This window comes from Numenius arquata, chromosome 4 (genome assembly GCF_964106895.1).
Source record: "Numenius arquata chromosome 4, bNumArq3.hap1.1, whole genome shotgun sequence".
Lineage (NCBI taxonomy): Eukaryota > Metazoa > Chordata > Aves > Charadriiformes > Scolopacidae > Numenius > Numenius arquata.
The window spans coordinates 30,659,488-30,683,770 of record NC_133579.1 but is presented as its reverse complement, the minus strand read 5'-3'; the positions used below and the strand labels follow the sequence as shown (position 1 = coordinate 30,683,770).

The 24,283-nt window shown below is 35.9% G+C and overlaps 1 protein-coding gene across 1 annotated transcript in view; it reads left to right on the top strand.

Moving 5' to 3' along the window:
- Positions 1-24,283, top strand: part of NETO1 (neuropilin and tolloid like 1) — a 68,823-nt gene that overhangs the window by 6,050 nt on the left and 38,490 nt on the right. Inside the window, exon 4 of the mRNA XM_074146512.1 lies at positions 7,952-8,200. Within this exon, the coding sequence (XP_074002613.1) occupies positions 7,952-8,200 (249 nt within the window). The remainder of the gene's footprint in view (positions 1-7,951; positions 8,201-24,283) is intronic.

Sequence of the window (24,283 nt, the reverse complement as noted above, 5' to 3'; positions counted from 1 at the left end):
GACACAGTTTTTAAAGAGCAGACAGTTGCAGGCATGGACGTTCTGTAAGGCTAGAGGTGTATTACAAGCAAGTTACATGGTTTCTTTTCATCAGTCTTAGAACAATGGGTGTTGAAAGGATTGTTGTAAAAATGAATTTGTGGGAAGTAATAGAGATTAGATGCTGTCAGAGCTTAGTAGCAGAAAAGATGAATCAGGTACAGAATGATAAGTCATTGGAACCAAGAAGATTCATTCATGAGTTGTGACTACATGCAGAGTACAACATTGATGCTTGTTCTGTCGATGATTAGTTGGACAGAATTATTAACTACAAGTGGTGGAACCAGGAATTGTAGAAACATTTATTTGACTACAGATGTAGGTAGTTCCAAGAGAGATTTTCAAAGGTGTATAGCTAATTAAAATTGAATTAGCTACTTTAGAACACCCCACTAGGCACTTTTAGAAACCAGTGTGTCTTTCCAAATCTAGTGCCGAGTTACTAAAAGAAATATATTTCATAAAAATCTTCCAGCTAAATGATGGATAGTATATGTTGTATGTATTGGTTAGGAAAAAAAAATCACAGCAAAATGACTGAGTTTTCTGAGTTCCACACCAGTGCTAGGTAGCCTGACTGAAGCTGGAAGTAAAGACTTTATTATAAATCATGGAGCCAAACAAGCCCTTTAAAGGAAATTTATGCTTGTCTAGTCTTCCCTCTTGAGTCTAGAATTTAAGCAGGCACATTTGAGTAAACATTTGAGTAAACATCTGAGTTCTTTCATGGTTTAGTAATAGATTCAAAATCAAAATAAAATGGAGAAAAACCCCAGGTAAATGTATAGATTTAATATGTACTACTTAGTGTTATATTGCTTAGTGTTAGGTTGCTAGATCCAAGTCTTTTTGCATATATTAATCAAGTTATCATTCTAACATTCCTGTGAGGCTGGGAAGAAGTAACCCTATTTTATCTTTAAGGATCTGGAACACGGAGATGTGTTTTATTATTAAAGAGAAGGGCCATGGAAAAAGAAATAAAATATAAGCATTTTTGTAAACCGGGTCCAATATCTCAGGCCATAAGGTGTTCCTCATCTTAGTAAGAAGGTGCCTGAAAGACCTTTATTTTAAAGACTTTTGCCTTTATTATATTAGATAAGTACTTATAAAACATAGTTAATAATCTGAAAGGTGGCAAGATATGCTATTGAAATAGCCTGATTTAGAATAGCTCAAATTGGAAATGTCTAAGAACAATTTAGGAAGGAGAGATTTAATCAAACAGGTTCTATGATGAAGATGAAATTTCATGTTGAGAAGTTTGGAGCAACATATAGCAGAAAGAATAATCCAAATTCAAAACATCTTATTATATTTTATGGGAAAAATCAATCTGGCAAAAAACATTTGCACATATTTTCTTACGACATCAATATTTTCTGCTTCCTGTCCAGCCATAATCAACAGTTTGGATTTTACCAGGGTATTTTAAAGCCCATGATGACAGCAGCTCGATTAGTACATAATTTGATGAGAATCATGCATATTGCACGCTTTCAGCTCTGATATCCCCCTGTCCATTTCTGTCTTCTAAAAAGATCAGGAAAAGTAATGTCTGAAAAATGTCACAAAAATAAACAGAGATACAGTATCTGAGCAATGATATTTTTAAAACTGGCATTTTTCAGAAGAGGCAAAATAAGAAACGCTCAAGGAGAGAAAAAAAAATATTTTTTAATTAGAGATGATTATTTGTTCATATTTATTTTTTTTACAAAATATTAAGATGGCAGAAAATGATAAAGAAGGCTAGCAAGTGAAAACCTTTCCATTATCTTTTATATTCTGTACAACTCATTGTCATAAGATATTGAAGTTAAAGGATTGCAAAAAAAGAATGAATTATTTTACTAATAACAACAGCTCTGAGGTAGGTTAACAAACTATGGAGTGGATAATCCTTGCTAATCCAGGACATAAACATACATTCAATTTTAGAGTAAGACAGAAACATCTCTATATACATCTTATTCCTATATTTATTATTATTATTATTCGAATAGCTTCTGGCTGCTGTTGAATACCAAGTACCAAACTTGAGGGACGGTCAATATGATGCGTCATAACGTTCCTGCATTGCTATCTCCCCTTTGTACGTCTTAGGGAGTTCCGCATACCACGACTATATACCATGCTGACATCTGTGTGATATGAGTTTAAATATGTGGATGAATCACCAGCTTCCTTCATGCTGGCTTGCTTGCTTTCCTTCATTTTTTGCAATCAAAGACAATCTAGGGCAAAGTCTGATGGCTTCCCTCAAACACAATCCCTACTGACTTTAGTGGACTTCAGTGAGGATTTCAGCACGCAGTATTGTAATAATATTGAATTTAATTTCATGATACAATTTTTCTCCCCACATTGTTGCTCCTCTTAAATGTATGCAAGCCTTTTATCATTTCAAAATTACTTTGGTGAAGTAAAGGAGATGACAAAAATTGCCATGATCATACACTGTGAGTTTCTGAAAGAGAAGAGGATTTCTGACTGCAGAAGCTTCTATCCTAGCAGTCAAAGGCGTAAGCAGATCAAACAGCTAGAAGTTTCTTTTTCTTTTCATATTTTTTTTCTTTTCTTCTATTTTAGTAGTAATGATAATTAACTATTGGAACAACTAGGAATTTTAAAGTCCAGATTGGATGCCTTTCTGAAAGAAATCTTTTAGGTCATCCAGAAGTCATGGACTCAGTACAAAAAATATTTTGCTATAGAAGAGCTTCTGGTGAATTCCATCTTCCTTTCAAAATCCATTGAGAATTTGTTCTTTGTTTTTAATTTCAGTCTTATTGGGCATATATAAAATGTAAGAAATACCTGAGTGTACACATTAAATTCCCTGTTGGGCCCAATTTGACCCTTGTTTCTCATATTCATGACTAACCTGGCAAAATTCACAACTGCCTGGCACAACTGCAGCGATGGTAGCATTAGCCTTTGCCAGGCTGCAGAAAATTTGGCATGGGTACTCCAAAGACAAATTTGTGCAAGAGATTTTGTAGGGACAATGTCTTTTGTTTGTGTTAAAAATATCTGGGGGGTGGGATAGCTATACTTTATACAATATATCTTAAAAATTGGTTTGGCAATCCTGTAAGTGAAATGCTTGAAAGATTTTATCTATTCTTCAGTTTTTAATAATTAAATGCTTATTTTTAAATATAGGTATGTACTAAAATTGCTTTATGGAGATATGAAATAAATCTTCCACATTATGTTTGGGTTACATTTAGAGTTAGTTCTCTTGAAGGTCTTCCATGTTTTCACTAAAGACCATTGAACTCTTTAATCCTAGATATTTCACAGGTGTTTGAAAGTGGTCACATATCACTGTATGAAAAATCTCTGCTCAAAGTCTTTTTGTATTTCACAGTGACTTTTGTGTTCAAAAAGTTTTCATCAAAACAAGGAAAGAATCCTCTTTCGAAAGGAGGCTATAGCTAGCTTTCTTATCAATACTAGCTGGACAAGCAGAAAGAACAAGGATTATTGAAAACTATCAGTACTGCAGCAGCTCAGATAGATGGGGGTAGGTGTTGAGTTCAGTGTTTCATTTCCATGCAGTCTGGTAAATTGAAACAGATTTTTCACTTAAGTTCAGCTGTCAGTTACACAGACTTAGAGGCTGATCAGAATTAAAACCTTAATTGTGTGTTTTCGCTGCAACTGTTCTTCTAACACAAGTTGGAACCCAATGCTTTTTTTTTCATTGATGGTAAAATCTCAAGACAGCACTTGCGAAAGATAATTAGATGAAAAATATGACAAGACATGCAAGCACTAAGTAGTCTTTCCATGGTATTAAACATTTTTGAAGAAAGATAATTGGAAGCTAAATATGGAAGATTTTTAAGATTTGAAGTAAAATAATTTTATGGGACAGCCTCAATGTATTTTATTTGGACTTAACAACAAATTTTCTGGTTATTGCAGCCACAGAAAAGGTTCTGACAGTGTGAATGGGCTTTAGCTGTGAATAAAGATACCAGAAATGACCACTTCATCCTTCCTTTTCTGATTAGATGGCCAGATTCCAATTCAGTCTTGAAGAATTGCGTATTTTGGGCTTTTTGTTTGCTTGTTTTGTTCTGGTTTTCTGTAGCTATACATACATTATTATTAGTCATTATTCTGGATTCATTCTCACTGTATTTCTGTAAGTTTTACTGTGGCCACATTTGCACAGACTTTGTTGCAAAAACTGTGGCACAAGATCATAGAACATAGAATCATGGAATGGTTAGAGTTGGAAGGGACCTTAAAGATCATCTAGTTGCAACCCCCCTGCCATAGGCAGGGACAGCTCCCACTAGACCAGGTTGCTCAAAGCAATGTGTATTTATACAATGCCTCCTTGTTATAGTTTGTATTTGGCAAAGAAACTCTTTACTAAAGCCTGAGTATAAGTCCAAAACAATACCTTTTTGCTCTAAAAAGGAGTTAAAGTAGGGAGTTTGAATTGTGTGTTTTCATCCCTTATGATCTTTTCCAGGAAGATTTCAATTTTCAATAATTGTAAATATGTAAATTATTGCAAACAAAACATTTAACCTTTAACTCTGAATATCATACAAAATGAAGCACGGATTTGTCTTTAAAAGCACAAGATGAAAAGATGCATGAATGCACGTATAGCACTCCTTCCTGCTTTTGCCCAGTCTTTTGTTATCACCACAGTCCTCATAGTTACAGAAACATAAAGTGTTGCATTCCTCAAGAGAGTTAGGAGAAAGGACTTCATCCTAGCTTGCATAGAAGGCTGGGACACAGGCAGTACCTATACTAATACCTAAAACAGATCAGGAAATGTTCACTGGCCTTGAGACTGATAGGCACAATCATACATGTACAGATCAACTCCTTTCACCTTCCCAGTCAAGAGTACAGATGCAAACTGCTGTGAATGGTATTTGACTGGTGTGAACCTCATCATGCCTAAGACCAAGTTTTAAATTCTGACTGGCATGGCCAAACTCATGCCAGGAAGTGATTTTAACATTTAAGGAGTCAGTGGTCCAGCCCTAAACTCATTCCCAGGCTTGTTTTATTTAGCAGTGGAGAAACAATGCTAATGAATAGTCAATGCTCCATTCTTAAACTGGAGCAGCCTCTACACATGGGAGCTTTGGGGGAAAGTAGAAACTCTTCCTTGAATGCTTCTTGAGCTGATGTGAGTGTCTAACAAGATCTGAGCTTCACTAGGAAAAACCTCGTCTTGGCTTTGTTGAAAAATAAATAAAAGCAGAGAAGAGTGTAGCCAGCAGGTCGAGGGAGGTCATCCTTCCATTCTACTCTACCCTGGTAAGGCTGTACTGTGTCCAGTTCTAGGCCCCTCAGTTCAAGAAGGACAGGGAACTACTGGAAAGAGTCCAGTGGAGGCTACAAAGATGATCAAAGGAATGGAGCACCTCTCTTATGAGGAAACGCTGAGAGACCTGGGTCTATTTAGCCTTGACAAGAGAAGACTGAGAGGGGATCTGATCAATGCCTATAAATATCTAAAGGGCGGGTGTCAAGAGGATGGGGTCATGCTTTTCTCAGTGACAGGACAAGGGGCAATAGACACAAGCTGGAACACAGGAAGTTCTGTCTGAATATGTGGAAAAAACTTCTTTACTTTGAGGGTGCCAGAGCTCTGGAACAGGCTGCCCAGAGAGGTTGTAGAGTTTCCTTCTCTGGAGATACTCAAAACCTACCTGGATGTGTTCCTTTCCAGCCTGCTCTAGGTGAACCTGCTTTGGCAGGGGTGGTTGGACTAGATGATCTCTGAAGGTCCCTTCCAAACCCTACAATTCTGTGATTCAATGATTAATAAGGATTCTTAAGATGACCTAAAGCATTGCCAGGATGGAGTTTCTGATACCTGAATCTGCAGTCCCTATGTGAATGATGAGTAGCTCTCAACAAATCTCCTGAAATGGAATAGGAACATACAAAGTACAATCTCAGATTGAAAGGTGTTGATTGCTCGTTGATTGCTCTCTTCTGCCTTAGTATTTCTTAGTTAAGTTTAAATCAATATTTGTTATAAATATGTGAAGTCAAAGGTAGAAAAATTTGAAAAAAAAATAATCTATGATATCTTCCAGTTATTCAGTCTTTCCCTATAATCTAAAAGACCTACTGTGGTCTTCAAACCTCACCAAGAGTAGCATTAATAAGATCTTCTTTACAAGTTTTGTTATTGGATTTTAATTTTGTAGGTTTTTTTCACATTTTCAAAATAGTTTCATTTGCATGGGCTGTAAATTTGGTGCAATTGTATGTAAAATTTTAGGTTTTGATTTTCCTATTGAATTTGTATGGGCACGAAGATCACAATTTTCCTATAAATTGGTATAAATAACAATGACCCAATAGTAAGTACTTGCCTATATGTGAATTTCTTCAAACTGAGAGCAGTAGGTAAGGTTTGTTTCCTACACTAAAATAAATATTTCAATAAACATGAATCACCCAATTATATTAACATTGAATGTAAAGCCATTAAAATAATCTTTCTTCTCAAATAACCTGTGTTATTGTTACTTCTTCAATGCTTCTCATAAAATGAAGTTGTATTTTACATTAAATAGTTGTAAATGGGATGTAACTGTGTGCTTGTATGTAAAGATATTGAGATTAACCTTACATCTTCTTATTTAGTTAATCTTAAAAAGTCTCCCTTCTTAAGTAAGTAATGACCTCATCCCAAAAGCTCCAATTTAAAACATTTCAAAATACATACAAGATCTAGGTTCTGGTCACACTGATAGGGTTGCTATTATTCCTGAGGAAAGAAATGGAAAGATACTGACTGCTGGAGTGGCAGCAGTTTCCATGTTAAGCTTATGAATTGTTTTAATGTGAAAAGAATGGTAACTCAGGCAAAGCTCATAACAATTTCAGCCTCTTATAATATGTGTGAAGTGTAGGACACGATCCCATGAGAGGCACAGCATGCAGTGACACAACAAACCCTTGTCTTAGCAGAAGGCTTTGTCAGCAAAAGGCTATACCGCACCACAATCTATACGCTGAAAGCATACATTTTTTGCTACGGACAGGTTTAAGCAGAGGAACGGTGCACCCCAGGGGTGCTGCAGATCTTAAAATTTGTAGACAAAAACATGATTATTTTTTTCTCCTTTTAAGAAAATACTATAGTTCAACTGATAACTATTTTGCTTTATACAGGAGATGCCAGGGATTATTTGTTTTAGACATCATCCTGACTGCCACTAGCCTTAATATCTATGAATTAAGATGGTTTTTGTGTCTAATTAAGTGAGCACTATAAAAGTTCTTCAAGGTTTTCAGTAGAATATTGTTTGCTCTTTAGTTAGACATTAATTTTGCTTCGTCCTTATCTTGTTTAAGTTAGAATTCACTACACTCATCCTTATGTTTCAAATGAGATGATAAGTAATTCTGAGTATAAGCAATTACACTCAAGCCTGTCATTAACTGCAATACATACAGAAATAGTATTTGTCCTTCTTACTATAACACAGTTCTGACCAGTTTTTTCTTCACCTCTGTGAACATTAGGTAAAAAAGTATTCTGATTAACATTCTCCCCCACTAACATAAGAAAACACTGGTTTTCCAGATGCATAAGTTTCTTAGAAAGATTTTTTGTTTGAACCTATTGGTCCTAAATTGCATTTTGCTTACATCATAGATATCTCTCCTGTTTTTGCTAAGAACTGATGTCATGAGCACTTTTTTAAAGAAGAATAGATGAGTAAGCTGTTGGTGGTAAAATCTATAATAATATAGATGTACTAATTTTCAAACAAATTTTTAAGCAAAACATTAAGATGCAAACACAATTGATATATTTGGTTTACTTTAATTTTGTTTGAGGTTTGAAGGGTCTTGGTTTAGAAAATAATAAAATAATTTTTCTTTTCATCTCTAGCTGCCCCTAGACAATGCATTGAACTGCACTTTGATGAAAAATATTCCATAGAGCCTTCTTGGGAGTGTAAATTTGACCATATTGAAGTACGAGATGGACCTTTTGGCTTTTCCCCAATCATTGGACGTTTCTGTGGACAGCAAAATCCACCTATGATAAAATCCAGTGGCAGATTCCTATGGATTAAATTTTTTGCTGATGGTGAGCTGGAATCTATTGGGTTTTCTGCTCGGTATAATTTTACACCTGGTGAGTACAAACTATCACACATTTTGATAGAAAAAGCTTAGCATAGTAACTTTGCTAATGATGTATAACTGTGCTATTGAATAATATCCTTAACTAGGACTATGTTTATTATCAAGGAAAGTATTAACAGATAGGAAAATGCTAGATGGTATATATGTATTTTACATAACAAGTAAAGCTTATTCAGGGAAGACATTTTCAATACAGTTTTGTCCAACATGCATATATTCAGCCTCTGAAGCTTTTAAAAGAATTATTTTCAATCGAATTCTATTAGAGAACATAATTCAAAATGTTTCATGGGAAGTTATGTGTTTTATGCTTGATTGTTACACCGTGCAGCTTTTCTTTCAAAATGATCATTGATAAAGTATTCTAATAAAAAATGCAATTATCTCAGGAAATTCCATCATTTCTTTTCCACTTCACCAATCATTTCCCCAGCTGAGGTGTGGAATAGTTCTCCTTTTTCAATAAAGCAAACTATTACAAGTATTGCCAGAGGAAGTATGAGGTTCAGATAATAAAATTAAATATTTTTCTAAAAAAAATGTAAATCTTAATTGTAATTGTACAATTATTCCTTGTCACTTTTTAAATTTAATTCATTAAAGTCAAACAAAAATCATAGTCATACTTTCCATTAATTTCTCTCCTCCCCCCACTTATTTACGAAAGACCGCTGATTTTAAATTTCATTTTTGGCTGCAGCTACACTATATGCACTGCACTGCTGGATTTGATGTGGTTCTGTACCTTCTTGTGTATTGAGTGATGAGTCATACCTTAATATAGATCACTCTAAAGCACTGTAATTATTATGTAATTTTGTCAATTATGTCTCTATTGTTTCAGCTAAATTGGTGCATTAGGTGGAACTATTGTCTTTAGAATATCTGCTAAAATTAACAGACCCCAAATTCTGCTTGTTTAATTATTCCAGTAGCATCATAGAAAATGCAGGACAACTTGAATGTTCCTCTATGCAGTTTTCTTTCTCTAATGTAGGGAAAATAGTTACAGAATTACCCAGGATAGTTCAATTTTCTTTTAACTCAAAGATACTGTCTTCCAGAGGGTAACCATATTTAGAAGGTTCCAACAACAACAGAACACAGAATTTCTGTAGCAAATAACCTGATAGTCAGATATATCTATATGCTGTAAATGTAAAGACAATTGATGAAATGCTAATATATCCACACATACCTGTCTCTGAAAAATGAGTTAAATTTGTATCTTTCATTTACAATGGTTCTGTGGCTTTTGCCATGTTCCTCCCCACCTCCGCCAAAATGTCTTTGCTTTAGATTTCATGTCCTTCTTGTTTCAAAGGGTTATATATTATGGTTGAAAAGATGTTCATAACACAATCTGCAGCTTATTCTGTCTAAAAACTCTCAAGTGAAAAACAATTTCATGGGCCATGTTTTATCCTCGTTCCTTTTCTACTGATGTAAGGTGGATTTCTACACAGAGATCAATGCTGGTAAATTGCTATGGTAGCATAAATTATTCCAGACTTCAGACAGAATGGTTATGTCTTCTTTTTTTTTTTTTTTCCTTCTTTTTTTTTTTTCTTTCATAGATTTCAATAGGAAGTTCTGCAAATGATAGAGGGTTTCTAGGAATATTGGACAAAATGAGAATTTGATTAATCTGACAAGTGCAAAACAGCCTCCTTGATCACCAGTAACAAAATGCAGTTCTTAGTCTGGGTGATTGCTTGACCAGTCCTTTATTATATAGACATGGATAGGCTTGACATTTTGAGATCTGTTGTCCAAATGTGTGCAGTGGGAGGGGTGACTGTCAACTCATCAAAAAGAGTGATGGCTTTCAAGAATGTATAAAAGAATAGCATAGAGCGGAATTGCCTCCAGGAATTATCACCTAAATCACCTAGATCCATCTTGGGCAGTGACAATTTATGAAGTTAAACTATGAAAAAAGGAGAGATCAGAAGAAAATTTTCAGATATATATATATATGATGTCAAGAAAATGAACCAAATAGAAGACTCATTTGGAAACTATTGGCATCTAGAGCAGCTGAACACTCAGGGTAGATGAAGTTTGTTGCATCTGATGGGCCATAGAATCATAGAATGTGTTGGGTTGGAAGGAATCTTTAAAGGTCATCTAGTCTAACCCCTCTGCAGTAAACAGGGACATCTTTAACTAGATCAGACTGCTCAGAGCCTCATCAAGCCTGACCTTGAATGTCTACAGGGATGGGGTCTCCACCACCTCTCTGCACAACCTGTTCCAATGTCTCACTACCCTCATTCTTCCTAATGTCTAATCTAAACCTACCCTGCTCTAGTTTAAAACCATTGCCACTTGTCCTATTGCTACACGCCCTTGCAAACAGTCCCTCCTCAGTTTTCTTATAGTCCCCCTTCAGGTACTGGAAGACCCCTATAAGGTCTCACTGGAGCCTTCTCTTCTCCAGGCTGAACAACCCCAACTCTCTCAGCCTGTCTTCATAGGAGAGGTTCTCCAGCCCTCTGATCTTCCTCATGGCCCTCCTCTGGACTTGTTCCAACAGGTCCATGTCCTTCTTGTGCTGAGGGCTCTAGAGCTGGACACAGTACTGCAGGTGGGGTCTCATGAGAGCAGAGCAGAGGGGGAGAATCACCTCTCTCACTCTGCTGGCCACGCTTCTTTTGATGCAACCCAGGATGTAATTTGCCTTCTGGACTGCAAGTGCGCATTATTGGTTCATGTCCAGCTTTTCATCCACCAGTACCCCCAAGTCTTTTTCTGCAGGGCTGCTCTCTATCACATCATTCCTCAGCCTGTATTGATAACAAAGATTGTCCCGATCCAAGTTCAGGACTTGCACTTGGCCTTGTTGAATCACATGAGTTTTGCACAGGCCCACCTCTCTAGCTTGTCCAGGTCCCTCTGGATGATATCCCATCCCTCTGGAATATTGACTGCACCACTCAGCTTGGTGTCATCTGCAAACTTGCTGGGTGTGCACTTGATCCCACTGTCTATATCATTGATGAAGATATTAAACAGCACTGGTCCCAGTATGGATCCCTGAGGGACAATACTTGTCGCCCCTCTCCATCTGGACATCAAGCTATTGATCACTACCCTCAGGATGGGACCATCCAGACAGTTCCTTACCCATGAACAGTCCACCCATCAAATCCGTATCTCTCCAACTTAGAGAGAAGGATGTTGTGGGGGACTGTGTCAAAGGCCTTACAGAAGTCCAGATAGATGATATCCATTGCTCTTCCCTTGTCCTCTGATGTAGTCACTCCACTGTAGAAAGCCACTAGTTTGGTCAGGTGGGACTTGTCCTTTGTAAAGCCATGCTGGCTGTCTTGAATCACCTCTCTGTCCTCCATGTGCTTTAGCATAGCTTCTAGGAGGATCTGTTCCATGATCTTCCCAGGCACAGAGATGAGGCTGATAGGTCAGTAGTTCCTGGGGTTCTCCTTTCTACCCTTTTTAAAAATGGGTGTAATGTTTCCCTTCTTCCAGTCACTGGGGAATGACTGCCATCACTTTTCAAATATACAGAGAGTGGCTTGACAACTACATCAGCCAATTCCCTCAGGACTGTGGGATGCATCTCATCACGTCCCATGGACTTGTGTATGTTCAGGTTCCTCAAGTGGTCATGAACTTTGTCATCACTTACAGTGGGAGGGACTTTGTCCCCCAGGTTCCTATGTTGTGGTCCTTCAACTCAGGAGGTGTGAGGAGAGAGGTTGGCAGTGAAGAACGAGGCAAAAACGTTGTTGAGAACCTCAGCCTTCTCCTTGTCTGTTGTTACCAAGCAGCACACTCTGCCTAACTGCATAGCAGGCTTTCTTCATCCCAGTGATAAGTGCAACAGAACTATTTATTTAGTACCAGCAATCTCTGATGTTCCCCACCTCTGTGGTCCCCACCCACCGCTAAAATGTTCCTCAGCTGCCACTTTTGCATTCAATGTCTTGATGGAGGCTCTGGTTTGTTGATAAAGACAAGAAATGTGATGTTGAATGTGTGGGTGTGTGGCAAGATTAAAAAAAAAAAAAAGATAAGTAAATTTGACTAAATTGAAATTGCAACCATTTATTATTATTTGAATGGTACCTGGAAAAGCAGGGAAAGAAATTATTTACTATATCTCCAGGGTGTACAAAACCAGCTAACTGGCTGAAGTTGAAAAAAAAGATCAATTATGTTATCAGGAAAAATGTTCCAAGGAAGATCTATTAGTCTGTGAAAATGGAAAGAGCCCTGTCACCTGAGGTATTTTAAAACTAGTTTGGACTAAGTCCAAAAAAAAAGAATTATACAGCACAATCCTGAGGAACAGACTAATATTTTGCAATTACTAGAACTTTTCTGTTTAATAATTTCTTTGTCTCCCTGGTATTACATCCATCGATGTAAATGTCCAGTGGATTTTCAGTAGTTTCACAGCAGCCTGGGGTTTCAGGCATCTTGAAACAAACATAATTCTCTTGCCATAAATTCAGTTCCATTTAAATAGATATTTTTTTTTCAGAGCACTTTTCAGCACTCTAAAAGGTGAGATCTAGCAGAAGAAACAACTTTAATGACAAACCTAGAACCCACACAAAACCAACACAAACACACGCAGTAAGTGGTAAAACTACTGAAAATTTTGCAAAAAAAAGGTTCCTTATTGAAAGGATAATTTAGGCTTTCATTTTTGTGATTTTATAGATTATAGGGTTAAGCTAGATGTGGTTGAATGAAGCTGTATAATAGTATACAGATATATATTATTATTTAAAATATCAAAACTCTGCATTAAGGGAAGAAGTTGTCTTTTTCTTTTATATTATTTTAACTAACTAGCAGTAAACAAGGTGCAGTTAGGAAGTAAAGTAGATTTTCTACGATTTTGTATACATGAGAGTTAATAAGCAAAACAAAACATATTTACTCTTTATGTTCTACTTTAATTTTATTTTTTATTGTTAAATGCAGATTAACTGTGATAATTTATAAATGGAACTATCCTTCACAAAACAACATTTTGTTGTTTTTTTGCAAATGCCATGTATAAAAGAAATAACATATCAGATGACAATATTTTCAGGTTGCTCTGGTTCATTTTGAATGCAAATTTGATTGACTAGGAAAAGATATGAGACAAGTCACATGATAATTCTTCCTTGCTCTTGTTTTGTCATTCTTTGGGCCCCACTGGAAGGCTTACAGCTGAAATTTCATTTCACATCTCCGTGTCCTTTCCTAAAAAGTTATGTCTCATGGTGTTGAATCACTGTTTTGTGTAGAAAATTTCAAGTATTACTACAAGGGGACATATTCTTGAAAAAACATTCTTTTAAATGAGTCAGTTTTTTAGTGTAGACAAAGATTCAGACAGAGAGAGGATGTGTTTATTTGAGCTTTCTTACTCAGCTAGAATAATCAGATTTCTCTTTATCCTGGTCCCTGATTTTGCAGGACAGTGGCTTAAGATAGCACATCATTACTTTCAGTTCCTTCACTTAGTAGAAGCCATCTGTGTTTTTATTTAGCTTCATTAATATAAAGGTCAGTCAGTAATGTTTTCTGTTCAACTGCCTGATAATGGAAAAAGAAAAAAATAATTATACTCTTATGTCCCCAAATGTGGAGTGTAAAACACTGTCTAATCAGAATAATGGCACTTTTGCATCTCCGTTGCAGTCGTACAAGTATCTGTAGAATGTCAGAGTAATAGAATAATGGCATCATCTATCTTAAGGAAAAAAACAACTACCCAAATTCTTCCTGACTGGAGAATTTCCATATTTTAGGACTGACGAAAAATTTATTGTGAATTTATTAAATTCAATCACAGTTGTAAAGAAATTAGATAATATATTGTCAGATCATTTTGCCATCTAATATCTATGTCCTCCCTTGTGTATATTTAAGGAAGACGTATTTCCCAGTCACCTGGGACACCTGAATACTTGTGGGAACTTGCTCACTTGCATTTATTTATTTATTTTCCTGTTCTCTTCTGAACTTGGTCTGACTGCTTCTAAGCTAACATCAGCAGTGATAACAACTTGAATCATAGAATAGTTTGTATTGGAAGGGACTTTTAAAGGTCATCTAGTCCAACTTCCCTGCAATAAGCAGGGACATCTTCAACTAGATGAGGTTGCTCAGAGCCCTGTTGAACATGACCTTTAATGTTTCCAGGGATGGTCTATCTACCACCTTTCTGGGCAACCTGGTCCAGTGTTTCACCATCATCATTGTAAAAAATATCTTCCTTCTACCTACTCTAAATCTACCCTTTTTTAGTTTAAAACCATTACTCCTAGCCCTATCACTACAAGCCATTCTAAGGACTTTTCCCCATCTTTCTTATAAGCCCTCTCTAAGTACTGAAAGGCCTCAATAAGGTCTCCCAGGAGCCTTCTCTTCTCTGGGCTGAATAATCCCAACTCTCAGCCTTTCCTCAAAGAAGAGGTGTTCCATCCCTCTGATTTTTGTGGCCCTCCTCTGGACCTGCTCCAACAGGTCCATGTCTTTCCTGTGCTGAGGGCTCCAGAGCTGGATGCAGTACTCCAGGTGAGGTCTCACCTGAGCTGGGTTAGAGGGGCAGAATCACCTCCCTTGACCTGCTGGCCATGTTTCTTTTGATGCAGCCCAGGATACATTTGGCTTTGTGGCCCATGAGCACACGTTGTCGGTTCATGTCCAGCTTTTCATCCACCAGTACGCCCAAGTTCTTCTTGGCAGGGCTGCTCTCAATCCCTTCATCCTCCAGCCTGTATTGATACCAGGGGTTGCCCTGACCCAGGTGCAGGACCTTGCACTTGGCCTTGTTGAACCACATGAGGTTCGCATGGGCCCACTTCTTGAGCTTGTCCAGGTTCCTCTGGATGGCATCCTGCCCCTCAGGAGTTTCAAGTGCAACATTCAGTTTGGTGTCATCTACAGACTTGCACTCAGTCCCACTATGTCATTGATGAAAGTATTAAACAGTACTGGTTCCAGTGCAGACCTCCAAGGGACACCACTTATCACTGATCTCCATCTGGACATTGAGCTGTTGACCACTACCTTCTGGATCCAACCATCCAACTAATTCCTCATCCACTGAACAGTCCATCCATATCTCTCCAATTTAGAGAGAAGGATGTTGTGGGGGACTGTGTCAAAGGCAGATAGATGATATCCATTGCTCTTCCCTTGTCCACTGATGTAGCCACTCCATCATAATAGATTTGCGTTGTGGTGTTCTATAGATTTCATTAACTTACATGAACTGTAGGATTAGGCCCAAAATATTTCAGTACCATAAATATGAGAATATAATTGGATAATATGCTTATTTTAAATTTCAAGTGAAAAATAGTTCCCTGTGTGGAGCAAATGAATATCTAAAAAATCTCACAGGACCCTCAGGTCCCATACCACCTCTTGCTATCACATACTTACATTTTTCTTTCTATAATACCCAAAAGGCAACTACAGAACTTCCTATTTTAGAAATCCCTCCATGCTGGGAGTATTGTATTACTGACAGAAAGAAGCTGAACACTTATGTTCCTACTCTGTTGAGCTTTGCTGTAAAAAGTAAAAACAATAGAAAATAAGATATAGTTTTAAATACACTAACATTGGAAGAAAGAAAAAACCCAATTGCGTGGTTTGGTAAGAGCTGCATTGACTAGGGACATTAGACTTGCATTTGTATCGACTGTGTACGAACATTGGAGGGAAGGGGCTTTCCAAGACCTGTAGTGTTGTCTCACACACTGGGACTGCAAACAGCAAGTTTCCAACTCATGTCATAAATATTTAAATTCATACCCCTCTATTAATGGATTTTAAAATACTTTCAGAGTTAATCTTAAATGGGTATTTTCTGTTTCAGCCATTGTTACGGAAGACTGTTCCAGGATCCAAATTATTGGGAATGTTATTCTGATTTCCTACCTAAAATTATTCACAACTAGCCTATGTGTTTGCCACCTTATACCTACATTACTTGTAAGCTTTGAAACCTTTTTTCTCACCAGGATGATATGCCACTGCATCATGACCTTAGAGATGGCAGTTATCTCTTTTTTAAGATGTCAGTTTGCTTGTCTCCATAAGCCAAATTCTTGTATTCCATTTTAATACCAGAGACTCTTTGTTCCCCTTGCCATCAGTACCATCCCACCTCCCTTCAGAATCTCTTCTTTGTTTCTGTTCCACAACAAGTTGAACACAGACTTCTAGAGGAGGTTTACTAGGATATTGTACTGCAGTATGGGTACAAATAATTATTTTCTACCTCTACAGGAAATACTTCCCTTGATATGTCAGTGATCTCACCAATAAAGGTGATTGTGATGTTGCATTGTTAAATATTATTTACAGAGAAACCATGTTTCTCTGACAGAATGCCTGTTTTTTCAGAAGCACCTGGGAGGAACCTTGAACAAGCTTAGATGTGCATTCAAAAATAATACGAAAAGACCAACATTTTTAGATTAATTTGTGTTTTTACACCACCATCGTCATCATTCTCAAAATAGTTTATATTATTGCTTGTTACAGAACAATTAAAACTAAATCCTAGAGGCAGAGGAGGATTTTCCTTAAATATGGTCCTTTTCTTATTTTCTTTCCCCTAAGGATACACTTTTGGCTTTATGCAAACACTATACTGAATTAGCTTAACCTTAGGTTTGATATAGAGTGATTACCCGTTGCTTTCAACACTTGCAAAATGTGGAAATAATCATTGAGCCCTGGGCATTTGTTTTCTGTATTAATTCTTGAGTTCTCTGTAACATTTGTGAAGCACTTGGAAATAACAAGAGCAGCGAAGATAATACGGAATTTGTACTGAACAGAAAACCTGGATAGTCATCTTCCACAAGTGATTGGAAACAACTTGTTTACAATGGGAATTTTCATTACTAATATGCATATTCAGAATAGCACCTCCAAAACCTGTTGTTAAATATCTTACTTGGTAGTTCTCATTCAAATGTTTTAACACTTATTTCTTCAGGGAAAAAATTAGAAACTTTGTGCTTCATGTAATGAGTAAGGAATTTTTGAATACTCTTCAAAGTCAGTCCATCTGGCTTCCTTATCTGCCAGATTTTCTATTAGCTCTTACTGGGATGCACTTCTGGCTGATTGTGTTGCGGCCTCATCCTGGCAACACTGTTGTCTGTAGTAGTTTCTTTTAGTGACCTTGGCAATGTGGATGTCTCCAGAGTTTCTGCTGACATTGAAACAGTTTTTTTCTTTATTTATCCATCCCTTAAGTTATTAAATTTTCATCTTTATGTATTGTATCTACAGGTTTCTGAGATGTTATGGGTAGAGCCAAGAAATCTTAACAAGTACCTCAGTGCTTTTGTCTAAACAGCATGACTGTGGCCCTTCTGTTAGGCAGATAAACTATTTTTTATTCTACCCACAGAGTGGCAAGGGGGTTGATTCTTTAGCAGTCCGTATAGAAACTGATGCTTTTATGTTTGATACAAAACCATGTTTATATCACCTGTGTTCAGTCACCCATATTTGTTAATTTGATAGGTTCAAGTAGCTGTGATTGTTGATTTTGTTATTATCAGCTGTTCATTCAATTAAGTATTTCTCAGGTCTAACAACAATAAGTAAAGATCTTTACTGACATATTTAGCTTTCCTTAACAGATTTTTTTACTCTTCAAATAGTGCTTCCAGCTAATTTTCCTTAAAGAAATGCACACAAACCCTTGTTAAAAAGCTCCCAGTCTGCTCTAACTTAAAAAAAAAAAAAGAGTTCTTGCACAATAACTAGAAGCTCTGATTCTGTAGTCTTTGGAAAAAATTCAGTCATGTTTCTGTTTCTAGAATTGAATATTTTTGCAGTATGCAACAATTAGTAAATGAGTAAAAGTATCAAATTCAAAATATACCCTCTCTCAACATTTTTGTGTATACTCAACAACTGTTTAGTGTTGGTTCATTTTCTTAGGGTATTATTTTTATTTTTTGTAAAGGGGTCAATCCAGAGAGTCTCATTTTCTGACCAGAACTGAAGTTAATGTTACTGAATATTGTTTTGTATATTTGTAGTTCTGGTAAGTGTATGTTGTCACCTTAGTATGTCTTTTGTGGTATTGATGGCTATGACCAATGTCAATTCATTTATTGTCTGTTGAGAAATGCAGACTATGTAATTCTTTCATCTGAGATGTAACATTTGATCTTCTTTGGTGCTCAGGTCCAAAAATAAGATCATGCTTTCTTCAACTTTGATAGAAATTTTGTCCTTACATTTTTGTAAATAGACTTTTAGCCGGCCCATTAGATTATCTATGCCTTTGATCTGTCTTGTCTTTCTCTTGCGTTATGAGACATCAAAGACCCTGCAATCTTTAATATCATACTGCTCTCATGGGGTAGAAAAATACTATCCTGCATAGTCTTTTCCACGTGGAGACAGAGAAATATCCTCATGCTTAGTCCTTTTTATGTGAGGAACAGAAATACAAAGATTTTTGTGAGAAGTAGGTATCATCTCTATGGCTAATTCTAGCCAATGTATTGCTAGATGTGAACATGGCAGAAAATTAAAAGCTTGACTCAAGCTTTTGAACATCTGGACTTACTCCTATCTGGTTTTTCCCTTTCCCTTTTTCATTTTTTCTCTGTCCAATTATAACCTACCTCAAGTTACTGATAAACTCTTTTTACCATATATTCCTTTACCTTATACATACACTAATGAGTTATGAACAAACCTCATCTCAGTAATGTAAACTGATGTTATATATATAACAAGTTATATGTATGTTATAAGTATGTTATCCTAAAAATGATCATTACAGTTGAAGAACTGAGAAGCTGAATTCTTTAAGTCAAAGAATCCAAACTTTGAAATACAAAAATCTGTAATGACGAGGTATATAATGGTAATAATGGGTTCGTCCAAGAGTCATATACTTATTGTGAGTGTTATTTAATGTTTGTGAATGCTAAGTAGATTAAAGTTGTTTTTTTTTCTTATAATATTAATTCACATTATTCAGAGATATAGGTTTAAAATCTCATAAGTAGTGTATTCTTCTGGTCAACAGGGTAAGGCTGACAAAATGTTCAACAACTGAATACAGGATGCCACAAGTGTCTGACATCCCTATTTAAAGTTCCAGAATTTTCTAGCCTCCTATGCTCTTTTTCTATAATATCAAATAATGTAATTTCCACTCTATCTTGTGTTTTATTAGTTAGCTTTGAAATAAATAAAAAATTCTCACATGATTTTAATTCCTGCAAATCTTTGAAATCATCTTTATATGCAGAATGCTACTAGCACAGCTAATGTTTTTCTTTTGTTTGGGAAAGCCAATAAGTCATTTTTGTTCAATTTATGTTCAATGTGTAGGTATTTTCAATTTGCACGCGTTTTTAATTGTGGCAAGTCCAAATGCTAGGTCTTTATTTTTTTTCCTCTGCAAAACCTGTTCATTTCACTGGGGCCCTCAAGCCAAATATGAATAACAGCTACTATAATTTAACACTGTAATCCATCAAAAGTCTCTGAAATTACTTTCTGATATGCTCAAGGTTAATTCCAAAGAACAGTTGCTTAAGCTTACTATACTCAAATACTGCACTGACAAGTGACTAAATCTAGTCCCAATTTAGCAAAGAACTTCAGGAAGTCTACATTTAAGCCTGTACATAAATCTGGTCAATCTCTAGGCTTGGGTACTTGTAAGTACATTTAAATACTGTCCTCTACCTTTTCAGCTATTGAATCTAGTCAGAACCAAATATTTGTTTATTTTGGAGAACTGAACTGCTACTTCTTCAATTCTTTTCATGAATTAAAAACTAGTTTTCTACCTTTATATGAATTATGTGGTAGATATATTGATTCAGCATTTTTCTATTTGATCAGTATCACACTAATATAGCCTTAAGTAGGTTCAATTTATTCACTATCAGTTTTCACTTATTTTCATATTCTGATACAGTAATCTGACTTATTGTTGGAGTTATAACATCATGATTAGTGATTTGTCTGTCTTCCTGTGCTAATCTTCCTCTAGATATCCTTGTCTCTAAAAAATCACCTCAGAATCTTCTGAAATTACATTATTTTCTGTATGTAAAAATATATAATTTTCTTCAAAGATGCTTAGAACTGAATTAATTCAGATAAGTTTTTTGGTCAACTTAGTTTGTCAATCAGGCTCACTACTTGTAAAATTAAATGATACCAGTTCCGCAGCCATTTGCAATGAACACTGGTTCCACTCCTTAGATTTTAAATTTTAAACATAAAATAAACTTTCCAGTAGATTATTACTACATTCCCGCTACTAAAACTTGTTGTAGTGCCTCCATTGCCAAATAGTTTTTTTAGAATAAAAATGGAGCAGTACTTCAGGATAACTTTTGGAAAGGTACAATTATTTATTGATAGGAAAAGAGGCCAGTGATTTTTTGTGCTATCCTCTACTTTTCTGTAGAATTAGAAGTTAAGCTCTCAGAAAAATCACAAACAAGGGGTACCTAGGGAAACTAAGATGATCTTTAGTGTCTTGCTCTTTTTTGCAAAATCTCATCTTCCCACTCTAGCTGATTTTGAAACTCAGTAGGACTGAGGAGTAGTTGTCTTCATCACATGTCTGTCCAGTAATGAATAAACTCAGATCTCTTAAGCCTGAACTAGGTCAGCAGCAGATCTTCCAAAGAATGGTGTCTGTCTTCCATGCTGTATGTTGTTGGTAGCTATGACTACTTATTATTAGTTTATTTATTCTTTACTCATTCATTTATTCAGCAATCTGAAGACATTTAAAAACATCTACGTTCTCTGTGAATTTACTGTTTTAACTCATTTAGGACCAAGTGTAAAGACATTTAGGTCATGATATGTATGTTGAAATAAACAATAATTTAAGCGAAAGAACTGAATTTAGGAAGATTCAGATTTAAGAAGTTTATTTTCTTTGTCAACCTGGCACTTTGTTATCTTTCAATTACATTTTTCATATTTTATTTTCTGCCTTTTCTTTCCTCTTTAGCTAAAAAAAACACAACCCCAAAACTAAAACAAGATTGTTTGCTAGAAATTTTATTATATTTATAAAAATGTGATATTTTTACTTTATTAGTATAAAGAAATATTTAAAACTACTTTCAGAACTTACATTTATAATTACTGAATGAAGACTACAGAATTGCTTAACCCATCTTGTCTTCCTAAATTTTTTATTTTTTTCCCAAAGTGATTTCACTGCAATCCAGTGTTTATTTAAGTAATATAATCTGATGCCTAAAAGCATTGTCTGCAACTTCATGCAATAAAAAAAATATTTCAGCTTAATGGACCAAATTCTTCTCTGGTTTAAGAATGAGACTTCTATTTATACCAATGAAGTTGGATGTATGGCCAGGCAGGTTGGGTTTAGTCTTGCATTCTTGTCTGCTGTGATATTTCCAATCTGATTTAAGAGCACTTTGCAGTCGTATAGGCATAGTCTAATTGAGAACCTTTCATTAAATATATGCTAGTTATTCATAATCAAATCAGGTAGTATTAGTTAGCAAAATTACTTCTGCCCTTAGAGAGCAATTCCCAAGGCAGACTTTTTCTGTTTCTGATTAAAAATGCATTATATAATAAATATCACAAATATTCAAATACACAAATATCTTTTGAAATTGAGAGATCCAGTGCTCTCGAATTATTCTTGCTCTGAAGATTCCTCTCAGTTATGTCAAATGCATATTGTTTATGTGATCACAGGATAGTCTGCAATTCGCTATGTAAATAAGTGCCTGACATTAGTGTTTCCTCAAATAGATTTGTAGAGGAGAATTTAACTTCAGTGAGAAAAAATGTTTTGGTCTGTGCTACATGGTCTAAAATTGACTTTTGATTAAAAATTTTTTTTAATGTTTAGGGTGATGAGATCTACCAAACAATTGAGAATGCCATCGAAAGGAATAAATTCATTGCAAAATTGTGAAAATAAGTAAGCAAATGATTTTGATCAACATTTTTTAAATATTGTTTCAGATATCATTACACTTTAGAGATACAGAGAAGTTATTTGAATACTTTGATGTCAAAAGCCTACACATAATATCCAGCAAATTGTGTTAGGAAAGATTGCTTGAGTCATGAATAAGATGATGAGAACAGAATTGCCAAATATTTTCTGGGAATTCAGATTCAAATGAACTGATGTCTGTGGCACATCCATTATTAAAAATTTGTACTAGCATGACAGAAGCAGGCAGTGTGAAATGTGTTATTCTAGTCACATATCACTCCCCTAGATGACACTGAGAAGCCAGAAGATGTTGTGTAACAGGACTTAACAAACATCATTTGCCAGATGTTATCTGATAGTTGAAGCTCAAGAGACAATGTTATCAAATCTGCTGGTTGCAGTATGTGGGTTAATAAAAGATTGTATGATACCACTCGTTTTTTTCTTGACCTTTCCCTTCCCTTCCTTTTTTCCCTTCCCTTCCCTTCCCTTCCCTTCCCTTCCCTTCCCTTCCCTTCCCTTCCCTTCCCTTCCCTTCCCTTCCCTTCCCTTCCCTTCCCTTCCCTTCCCTTCCCTTCCCTTCCCTTCCCTTCCCTTCCCTTCCCTTCCCTTCCCTTCCCTTCCCTTCCCTTCCCTTCCCTTCCCTTCCCTTCCCTTCCCTTCCCTTCCCTTCCCTTCCCTTCCCTTCCCTTCCCTTCCCTTCCCTTCCTTTTTCCTCATTTCTCACCTGTACGTCAAAATTAATATTAAAAGAGAACACCAAAAATTATTATTAAAAATATTTTGTTCTTCGATGCTGATTTCATTATGTGGATTAGCCAGTTGATTATTAACTGCTACCAGCTGCAAAGTCAATACTGAAATTACATAAAATAAGTTTATAGGTTGGGTTTTATAATACAATATTGCATATTGGTTTAGTAGTTTAAAAATCAGATTTGGGTAATCTGAATCTCTGTAATTGTATGTGCTCTCCCCACAAGAGTAATTTGTAGCATTAATACAGTTGCTTGTATTCCAGAATATTACCTATCAGTGTTTTTTCCAATATACATATATGGATCAATGATTTACCAAGTGCGTTTTTATGAAAGTTTTTTTTTATATTTGATTTTTTTTCTTTATCGCTAGAGCTTTAAATAACTCTTTCAAATCAAGCTAGGAAAAATCCTGCTGTTTGGCAGACAAAAACTTGATCTGGTCAAATGAAATTTAATTATTGCCTGCTTGTTGGATTAGTAGCTGACCCATACTTAAAAATCCCAAGTACTGTGGCTGACCATCATGTTTGACCTGCTGCTGCTGCTAAAAGTGAAAACTGTCCTGGTACCTCATTTCTTCTAAATACTACCACGTCAACAGAAGAACTGGAGAATCTGTAATCAGTACCCACTTTGCTATTCTTTTCCCAGTCTCTTCAGCCAGTTAATGGCAATATTGCATATTGTATAAGGTAGACATAAGGATTTATGAACACTGCCTTTACAAAGTGTGATTTCAATGAAACTGCTGAGGCAGTGAATCAGTGTAACACTCAATAAATCAATTCCTAAATTCAGGTCAGATTGTGGGCATCAACCTGCTTCTGATAGAGTCAATATTAAAACTGTGAGTAAATCTAGTGGAAATCAAATTGTTGCTTCAGACTGATGGCTTTTGAATAGAGCAGAAAACCTACAAATCTATTGAATTCCATGGAAACTATTTTTAAAACCTAAATTCCCAAATTACGAAAATAGAATTAAAAATTACTAATTTATATTGAATATAATAACTGTTTAGGGATAGCTGGATCTGGAGCTTCTGGGGTGTGAAAAAGTCACTGGTAACTGAGGTTTTTAGACACAAATGTAAATCTATTCAAACTCTAGATTACAGATCTCCAGTTATCCACAAACCCATATGTTTTCTGATGTTCATGGCAAACCAGTTTGAGAATCGGCCAATGAACACAGAGCATGTGGCATAAATGATACTCAAAGAGGACTGAGAAGCCATTAGAAGGACACTATTGTTTAAAGAAAAAGTTAAAAAGGCTGAAGACAAGACCCTTTGATTTAGAATTTATCATCCTGTTTATTTTTT